This window comes from Quercus lobata, chromosome 5, assembly GCF_001633185.2.
Source record: "Quercus lobata isolate SW786 chromosome 5, ValleyOak3.0 Primary Assembly, whole genome shotgun sequence".
Taxonomy (NCBI): Eukaryota; Viridiplantae; Streptophyta; class Magnoliopsida; order Fagales; family Fagaceae; genus Quercus; species Quercus lobata.
The window spans coordinates 62,493,697-62,503,537 of record NC_044908.1 but is presented as its reverse complement, the minus strand read 5'-3'; the positions used below and the strand labels follow the sequence as shown (position 1 = coordinate 62,503,537).

General features: G+C 35.4%; 1 protein-coding gene across 1 annotated transcript; it reads left to right on the top strand.

The window, feature by feature from the left end:
* The first annotated feature begins 692 nt into the window (after positions 1 to 692).
* On the top strand, positions 693 to 6,696 carry LOC115990807 (2-succinylbenzoate--CoA ligase, chloroplastic/peroxisomal). Its single transcript, XM_031114591.1, has 10 exons — positions 693 to 959; positions 1,038 to 1,110; positions 2,279 to 2,447; positions 2,559 to 2,657; positions 3,322 to 3,419; positions 3,611 to 3,804; positions 4,328 to 4,455; positions 5,319 to 5,707; positions 5,964 to 6,178; positions 6,272 to 6,696. Exons 1-10 carry the CDS (start codon positions 751 to 753, stop codon positions 6,399 to 6,401), a joined length of 1,704 nt encoding a protein of 567 aa, XP_030970451.1. The 5' UTR covers positions 693 to 750; the 3' UTR covers positions 6,402 to 6,696.
* The last annotated feature ends 3,145 nt before the right edge of the window (positions 6,697 to 9,841 follow it).

Here is a 9,841-nt window from a genome sequence, read left to right as displayed (position 1 = left end):
TTCAATGCAATTTTAGTGTTCATTTTTTGGAGTTAAACTTATGACACTTCTGGTTCTATTAATAGTTCATAAATATATAATATTATTGGAAAATGTGTAAATCTCAAATTGGGATAAATGTAAAATTATGATTCTAAAAAAAAAAGAAAAAAAAGGAAAAAAAGTCTCATTGTACGATATAATTGAGTAAAAAAAAAAAAAAAAAAAAAAAAACTCAATCCAAGTATCAAAATTCCAACAATAAAAAGTGAAAAATGAATTGAAATCCTGTGATAAAATTGTATGAAAAAAACAACCTAGTGAAACAATAAATATACATGTGAAAACATAACAAATCAAATTACATATTCTTGTAAAATTGTAGTTCAAGCGGACACATTTTGGTTTTTTCAATTGAAAAATTCAGGATTGAAATCTCCAATCTCCTGTTCTAACTATGCAATTTCTCAAAAAAAAAAAAAAAAAAATCCTTAATTTTACAACACTTTTCATTGCTTCCATAATTAGACAAGTTTCCCTATCAAAAACAGAAAAAGAAAAAAGAAAATAAAGACAAGTTTAACAAAGGTTTTGTGAGTCACACTAAAGATAAGCTTTTGCAATCACAATATCCAATCAGATTTAGCTGTGGGGAATCATCAACGACATGTAGCCTTATTTTGTCTCAGTAGATAAGGTATTGTTTGTTTATATAAAACCGCGCTTTCCAGCTTCCTCAATGAATTTTGAAAAACCCAAAAAAACCACAAAATGAGTAGTAAATTCTCATACTCGGAGCCCCACATTTGTCAATGCCTGACCCGCCTCTCAACTCTCCGGAGTGATGACGTGGTCACTATCACCGGCAACCGGCAAAAGACCGGCAGGCAATTTGCCGACGAAGTGTTGTGCCTTGCTCGTGGACTTCTTCAACTCGGCGTCGCCACCGGTGACGTTGTTGCCATCTCTGCTTTCAACAGGTTCTCTCTCTTTCTCTCTCTAAATTGTTATTGTTTTTTTTTTGTTATGGTAAATGTGAATGTGAATTTTTGTTACAGTGATATGTATATGGAGTGGTTACTAGCCATTGCATTCGTTGGAGGTATAGCTGCTCCTCTTAATTACCGATGGGTGAGTCCTCACTCCTCACTCCTCAGTTTAATTTATACAAATTAATATGTTTTTAATTATTTAATCATAATTCTAACACTACTCTTGGACCCGGACTTTTTAGTGGGGTCCAACACTTAATGCTTTTTAACATTATAAATAAGAGGTAGAGCGGAGACATATTAGTTATGTGGCCTTATTTGGAACTCGAGTTCCATTGGAAACTTGAAAAAAGAAAAAAGAAAAGTTTCAAATGAGGCTGCATAACTAATGTGTTTCATTTTTTCGCCACATATCTAATCTGTTTGCAAAAATAGCATAACGGGGCAAAAAATGCCTGTTTTGATAGTATGATAAATTATTGATTGTCCCAAAAAAACTTGTGATGTTAGGAAATGATGAATTTAATTGTAATGCTAATATTAGAATGAAGTTACCACACTTGAGTTAGTTTTTTTAGTATTTAATTATGCAACTCATAGGGATATATAAGCTCTTGTAGTTTTTTAATAGATGGTTATCATGGTTTACTGAATGTAGACATGAAATATAACATACATGTATGATGTACTGTATTGAAAATACTAAAATGGTTGTGATTAAAGGGCTTTATTCTGAATCTGAATCTAGAATTTTCTTCTGACGCTGGATGAGTAAGCAGTAAGCTACTAGGAAGTTGTCCAGAAATGTATTTCAAGCATATATACCATACACTAACACTACACATACGCTACTTCATAAGATCCATGAGGTATTGGGTTCAAAACTCCTAGCCTGCCTTTGGGTCTACCTGACTACCCTGAAGGAATTCTTATTTTTAACTTGGTTTGTATGAGATGGGCGCTATACACCGGTGGAATAGTCTGGTGCTCAAAGAGCTTTGGACATGTTAGCAAAGCACACATGCACATGCACAACCTTGAATCAAATGTGAAAACAGAAGAAAATTACTAGAATCATGTCACCACTAAGACTAGAACCAAAGACCTCATAGACATCCATACTCTGATCCATGAAAAGGCTGCTGTTTTAGGTCTGCCAGTTGACCTAATTAAGGCTATTTCTGTATTTTTTATATCTAGAAACTGCATGGAGATTGATGACAATAATTTTTATATATAGGATTAGAGAAGTATCCTTTTCATGTATTCCTACTGATGTATTTGATATTTCCATTTTTAACTTGTAGAGCTTTGAAGAGGCAAGATTGGCAATGCTGGTTGTGAGGCCAGTTATGTTGGTTACTGATGAGAGCTGTCACTGCTGGTATTCGAACTTCCAAAAGGATGACATACCTTCCCTGAGGTGGCATGTTTCTTTGAATTCCCCCTCCTCAGATTTCATGAAGATGTGGAATGGTATGTAGTCTTGTGGACATTTAAAATGCTGCTATGAAGAATGATGACGTAATGGATTGAAGAGTTTACCTGCTGTTTGACAATAGTACTTGCTTCTTTCATTTTTTCCAGTATTAACTACTGAAATGCTCAAGAAGAATTCTGTAAGTTCTCAACCATTGAACTACTGCTGGGCACATGAGGGTGCTGTTATAATATGCTTCACATCAGGTACAAGTTCATTATTATTTTTCCCTTATAATTTTTATATGGATTTTGATCGTGGATTAGGAAATGCTGCTGCCTAATTGCATAATTTATTGCCTTGAAAAAACTTCCATAAGTAGTTTATAGATGAGTAATTTGATAGCTTTGGGCAGTCCTTATAGGTGTACTGTCTGGAAATAAAAATCCCTTCTAGTAAGCTGTACTCTTGCTATTAACTCTGCTGCACCCTTCCTTTCAACCCTGATACATGCATGCATGCCGCATTATATATAGAATTGGGCATTCATAATTTTCAGCCAATAAATTGGTAACAAGTGCCAAAGTCAGTGCTAAAATTGTTTTGATGAGTTAATATTTGTGCAAATGTAGAAAGTGTGATGATGTGCAACTAACTGCCAGTCCTAAATAATGTTTGAGCTAATGTTAGGCACTGCCAGTCTGAAATTTTGAGAGCTTGGTAGGAGTTTCTGGGCAAAATCTTGTATGGAACATGCATACATAGAGCTCTAGCTCTGCCTGTTTCTACAGTCAATTTGCTTGAATAAATTCAACAAAGAATTCAAGTGATGTTTTCAACCAAAAAGAAAAAACCATTATATAAAATCTTAAGAAATATAAAATGATAGAGATTTTTAGTTTTTTGTTATGACTGTTCTGTTTTCTACAGGAACCACTGGGAGGCCAAAGGGAGTTACTTTAAGCCATGCAGCTTTGATTATACAATCGTTATCAAAAATTGCCAATGTTGGTTACGGTGAGGATGATGTATGCCATTACTCATGATGTGTACATGTTCTTTTTAGTTTATACAATATGCATTGAGGATAATACTGTGAGGACTAAAGGTTTTCGAATTAAAGTTTCACATACATGTGTTAGTAGGGGTCAAACCATTTCCACTGAAAGCAGCTCAAGGAAGAATGATTTCTAAATGTCTGTTGTGCTGGTATATGCAGATTTATTTGCATACTGCACCATTGTGCCACATTGGTGGTCTTTCGTCAGCCATGACCATGCTAATGGTTGGAGGTTGCCATGTCTTAATTCCTAAATTTGAGCCTAAATCAGCCCTCGAAGCCATAGAACGACACAAAGTGACTTCTTTTATCACTGTCCCTGCAATAATGGCTGGTCTAATTTCTTTAATCAGGTATACTATAATTTTTCTTTATTTCTTCATTATTATTATTTTTTGGATAAAAAAAATAGGCAAACTATACATTCCAATGTATTTGGAACAAATATTTGCGGAGCTTTCTCATGTGGTTTGTGCTAACCAATGAGATGATGTAAAGTATCTCAATTGCGTGCTACTTTGAGAATAGTTTAATGAGCTATATAATAATAAATTTTGGTACTAAATTTATACAAATAAGATCATATGCATTATTTTGTGAATTTTTATGCTTTATTTATTTAAAGCACATCATGTCCTAACAATTTGCAGACGGCTATACTACTGTTTTACTATTCTGTCTTCCTAGATGTTGTCTCTTCTAAACCATCAATATAATGCCCTTTTGCTATCTTTAAGTTCACTCCAGAAATTTAATGCTTCTGCCCCTCCACAATGTCTTGCTTTTTATACGATATGCCTCATACAGCTCAATGCTAGTAAATTGTATCTATGATGTATGTAGTTTACTCATAGGCTTGTTTGAAGGCTTTGTCAGGCAGAAGGAAACTTGGAAAGGGATGGAGACTGTGAACAAGATATTAAATGGAGGTGGGGGTCTGTCAATTGAGCTTATCAAGGATGCCACCTTATTCTTCCCAAGAGCTAAGCTTCTCTCTGCTTATGGTGGGTGTCTCTCATACATAGTTTCTCCCAAGTATTCAGTATTACAAGTTCTGTTCTGAAGTGATGTGGAATCTAAAGATCTCGGCTTCTATTTGGAAGCAACTTGAGGTCATTTGAGGGGAAAAAGAATGAAGAGCTTTAAAATGAAAAGTTTTCCCCCAAAAATAAATATCCAACTTAAACGCTTAAACAATGACTGTCTTGACCCAGTAATGTTTCCATGTTAACTCCACCCACCATGTCCAGGCAAGATACTTTGGTACTTTACTATAAGAAGTGATTAAGATTGACCTTGTGGAGTTGTAGAACAAAATGAATTCTTGTAAATGGTCCTTTGCTTGTACTCCATCTTGTTAACTAGCTCATGGAGCTGTGTTCAAGCTGAGTTTCCACGTTCAATAACTGACCGAACAACCAGCCACTCCCATAATAGATTAGCTTGGGCTCCTGAACAGCTAGAATGGGTATTTTATGGATGAAATGACCATTGGATATTTCACAATTAGCATTTCTATCTATCCTAATTAGCTGGGTCAATTTGTTGTGGACAAAAGAATGTGAACAAGCTAAAGCTGAATAATGTTCTGAATGTTGAGTCAAGCTTAAGTGTTAAACTCAGCATAGCTGTGTTAGATCTTGCTCAGAGTCTGCAAATTATGTTCAAAGAGCCAGGGTCAACTTGTCTTATTTACATACCTCAAGAAGATGAACTAGTAACTAGATGAGTAAAAGAATGTAATTGCTGTTGATTATTGACATTATGGATATTTTCTTTAGATCCCCCCGCACCAAAAAAAAGTCTTTTGCAATGTATAATAATATTCTTACTATTCTTCTCTCCTTTTTCCATTTAATTAATGTAGGGATGACAGAGACATGTTCTTCGCTAACCTTCATGACCATCTATGACCCAACAATGAAAACCTACAGTCAGCACCATCAGACTGTTGCTAATATAAAATATACTTCGGTTCACCAACCACAAGGTGTTTGTGTTGGCAAGCCTGCACCCCCTGTAGAATTAAAGATATGTGTCGATGGCTCTTTTCCTGCTGGAAGAATTTTAACTAGAGGCCCACATTTAATGCTCAGATATTGGGGAGAAATTCCAGCAAAGGCAGCTCACTCCTGCAATGAGAGTTGGTTTGACACAGGTGATGTTGGGTCCATTGATGAATATGGTAATGTATGGCTCATTGGACGAGCAAAAGGGCAAATTAAGAGTGGAGGGGAGAACATTTACCCTGAAGAGGTAGCATAATTTGAATTAGCCTTGCTTAACTATCCACTTATTGAGAAATCCATTAAAAAACAAGCGGAATTAATAAGTTACACACTTTCCATTTGTTTGGTAGTGACTGAAGAAGTAGAAAATGAATCTAATGATTCACTGGGATTTTCTTTTGCCAGCAAGTTAAATTTCTTGAAAAAAAAATTCTAGCTTTAATGGATATGTATTATATTATACATGGTCCCACACTAAGAGTCAGTTGTTTGGTGATGAATAGGTGGAGGGAATCCTGTTACAACATCCAGGAATTGTTGGTACTGTCATTGTGGGAGTTCCAGATGCTCACCTGACAGAGATGGTTGTTGCTTGTGTTCAGTTGAGAGAACATTGGCATTGGTCTCATGGAAGCTTTGAACACTCATCTAAAAACAAAGTGCCAGTCTTATCTGGTGCAATTCTCCGACGTTATTGTAGAGAAAAGAATTTAACTGGGTATTCTTTCTAAGTACATATTGGTTTTTGTGATTCATATGTGTAATATTAGATTGGATGGTTTACTTACTGTTTCCTCTTGATCTTCCAAAGGTTCAAGATTCCAAAGGTATTTATTTTATGGACGGGAACATTTCCAGCCACAACAACTGGGAAAATAAAAAGAGATCAAGTTCGAAGAGAAGTTATATCTCATCTCCAATCCTTGCATAGCAGCTTATGACTATCTCACTTGGTTGTTCGGAGCATCATATCAGTAAGCAATCCATCCACATTCTAGTCACCAGCACACATATCTGAAAGAAACAGCTGCACTCTGGAACAGTAAGAGTGGATGTTGTGACTTGTGAGGATATGTATGCCACAGGGCCATATTATGGCTCCTCGAAATAAAATTCTAGAACTTCCTTTTAATTATTCATGGTGTAGTTTGATTGCATAAACTCTAGAGCTCCTTTTGATGATAATGTGCATTAATTCTAATTATAAATGAGCTAGGAATGACATATTCAGCTCCATTTCCACAATTAGTTCTTTCCATGATTTTAAAAATTGGTCAGTCCAATCAAATCAAGTGTGAACCAATGTTGGTCTAGCTAAAAATGGTCTTTTTAAAAAAGGGTAGCGATTGTTGCACACAATGTGTACGTACACACATTACATGCAAATAATTGAAATCGTGACTTCAAATCATTTTTCAAGTTTGAAATTGTGACTTTTAGTTGTTGCATGTACACACTGTGTACAATAGGATTTACCCTTGAACTTCGGAACAAATCAAATTGGTTCCCTAATCTTCTAATTTAAAATTCAAAACCCCTGAACTATGAAAAATATCCAAATTGATGCTTCTATTTCACTCTCATTTCATTTTTATTTAAAAGCCATTTTCGAATAATTTTATTAAAAAAATATTTTTAAACTGAAATTTAATTAAAAAATTCAATATGTTTTTTTTTATGCTTCTTCATATCAAGACCAACTATACAAAGCAATCGTTGGCCTTTTTTTTTGGTAAAAAGGAAACTTCATTCACAACTAAAAAGAAAGCCTAGGATCAAAACAGAACCTGCTGCTGTACACTCCACGGCTATCAACCTCCAAGCAAGAAAATAAGTCCACAGGAGGACTGGAAAACAAAATAAAATCAACACCTAAATTAAGACCTAAGTTGTCTAAACGGTCAGCACTCCGATTGGCTTCCCTGAAGACATGCCTTATTGTTGTTTGGGGAATCATAGCAATCAAATGTCTACAATCCTCCAAAATAGAAGACACCACAGATTTTGAATTACCTTGGAGGTTAATGGCATCAACTATAGATTTTGCATCAAGCTCTATATTGACTGCCTGAACATTTAGCTGCTGACACAACCTAAGGCCATCACGGAGAGCCCATAATTCAGCGGTGAAACTATTAGCAATACCTATTCTTCTAGCAAATTCCCCAAGCCAATTACCTTCCTCATCTCTTAAGATACCGCCACCTCCAGCCTTACCTGTGTTCCCCATGGATGCTCCATCTACATTAAGTTTCCTCCAGCCATTAATAGGTTTTTCCCACTTGATTTGCTTCATGATCTTATGTTTTGACATCAACGACTTACCAGCACGGTGAAAGTACTCTACTGCTTTATAGACAATATAACCATCAATTTTCAGATTCAGCCTTTTGTTTTCAAAAACTAATTGATTCCTGCCTTGCCAAATCAACCAAACTGCAAACATGTGTTGACACCCTATTTTGCAACCCGTATTTAACCTCACATGAAGGGTAAAAAAGTAATTTCACATTGGAAATATGCATCTTGATTCTGGTTATTAGATCCTTAATCTCATTTCACCAAAATAATCTTGATGTTGTAACGATCAAATCGACTGGTCATGAGCCCTAATCGGACCATTAGATTGAAAGTTATCATCAAATCAAGTTTTAATGGCTGAGATGCACTATTATAAATTGAGTCTAACTATATGTGATTATGAACAATTGATTTCAATTGGTTATAAATATAATCAATTTGAGATCGATGATGTGTCATAATTTGATTGGTTAGGACTACATTTTATGGTAGAGTTGCATACACCTAATTAACTAGATAGTTAATAATTTGTGCAATTATCTTTTAATTAGAGTAAATTTAGAGCCAATTAAGTCTGAAATGGGAGTGATTGGAGCCATTTAATATTAATTGGGAGCTAATTTGGGGACCTATTAATGTTAATTGTGCTGAAACCATTTTCTAACAAATGACCTCTGCTTACCATTTCATTGATATCTCTCATAATATTTTGAATCTGTGAATGAGGTTATTTTTCCTAGAAACTAGACATCCGGGGCTTCAATTTGAGCACAAGAATGAGACAATTCCGATCAGAATTGAGGCATATATGATTTTTCAAAGTTGGCTCTATAGGCTGTGACAGCAGCTACGGGAAAACCGAATTTTGGCTTGCTCCTCACTCCCACCAATCTTTCCATTTAATGCACCAGATTTTCCCAAAGGCTAAAATGAGGTCTAGGTTCATGATTCCTTGTCAACTCTTATTAAATGGCCTTCCATTCATATTTCCTCCACCACTACTATATAAACCCCCATCTCCTTCATTCCAAGACACAAAAAATCCTCCTCTCTTCTCTTTTCTTGAGTTCTAGTGAAGTTGAGTAGTCTTGTCATATCTTGGTCTTCCTGAGACTCAAGATATTGAGTGAGACTCACTCTCCCTCTCCTAGTTCTTCTTTTCCTCCACCCTTAGGACCTCCATCAAGAATCTCCTCCTCCATTACATGGATCTTGCATGAAGATATAATCCCCTTCCCTAACTGTTTGCTTATATGAGAATTTAAGATTAAAGCATGATAATTCTCTTGAATATATTTGAATGTTCTTAATTGTTCTTATGTGTTCATCACATGTTCTTAGTTGTTCATCACATGTTCATGCATATCACTAGATTTAATCTTAAATCCACATCAAAAATATGAAAAACATGTTTGTTTAGTAATTCTTTCAAATCCTTGAATCTAGGTTATCACTATCCACACACATTCACTAGAGTTTATTTTTCAATCCAAATACCATGCTTAATAAATTGAATTAGGGTTTATCACATGCACACACATTAAATTCAACATACAAATTGATTGACATATTGGATGATGTGATATGAATGTTGGCCACCATAGTCTAGAAGACCGGTTTCACCGGGCAAGGTGGGTGCCTAACACCTTCCCATCTTGTAACATAGCCTCCGAGCTTAGATCAAGGGTTAGTAGATCAAATACTTATCCATGTAATTTTTGATTTTTAGATTGTAATTAGGAAATAAAGCCATGTACTTTATCTTAGAATGTATCTAGGACCAAAGCCATGTAATTTTCCTATGATCAATGTAAATTCAATTTCAAATTAATAAAGTGAGGAATTTTTCATTCATGGTTTTCTTATTTTTCCAATAATTAAATAAGTGGCGACTCCATTGTAAAACCCTTAATCTAAAGGGGAAAATATAACTAGTCGAACCTCCATTTTGAGAGGCAAAAACACGACTCCACCCATTCACGTGGGTTTGGCCCAACATTCCAACAAAAACGGGCTGGGGGCGCGGTCTCTCACAGTGGCGACTCCACTGGGGATATTGAGGGCTAAGCTTCAATTAGGT

Excerpts from the sequence above, each read along its gene's own strand:
- LOC115990807 (XM_031114591.1), top strand. The coding sequence starts at position 751 with ATGAGTAGTAAATTCTCATACTCGGAGCCCCACATTTGTCAATGCCTG. Across the intron at positions 4,456-5,318 it reads TAAGCTTCTCTCTGCTTATG|GGATGACAGAGACATGTTCT; the intron begins GTGGGTGTCTCT and ends TAATTAATGTAG. Across the intron at positions 5,708-5,963 it reads AGAACATTTACCCTGAAGAG|GTGGAGGGAATCCTGTTACA; the intron begins GTAGCATAATTT and ends GGTGATGAATAG.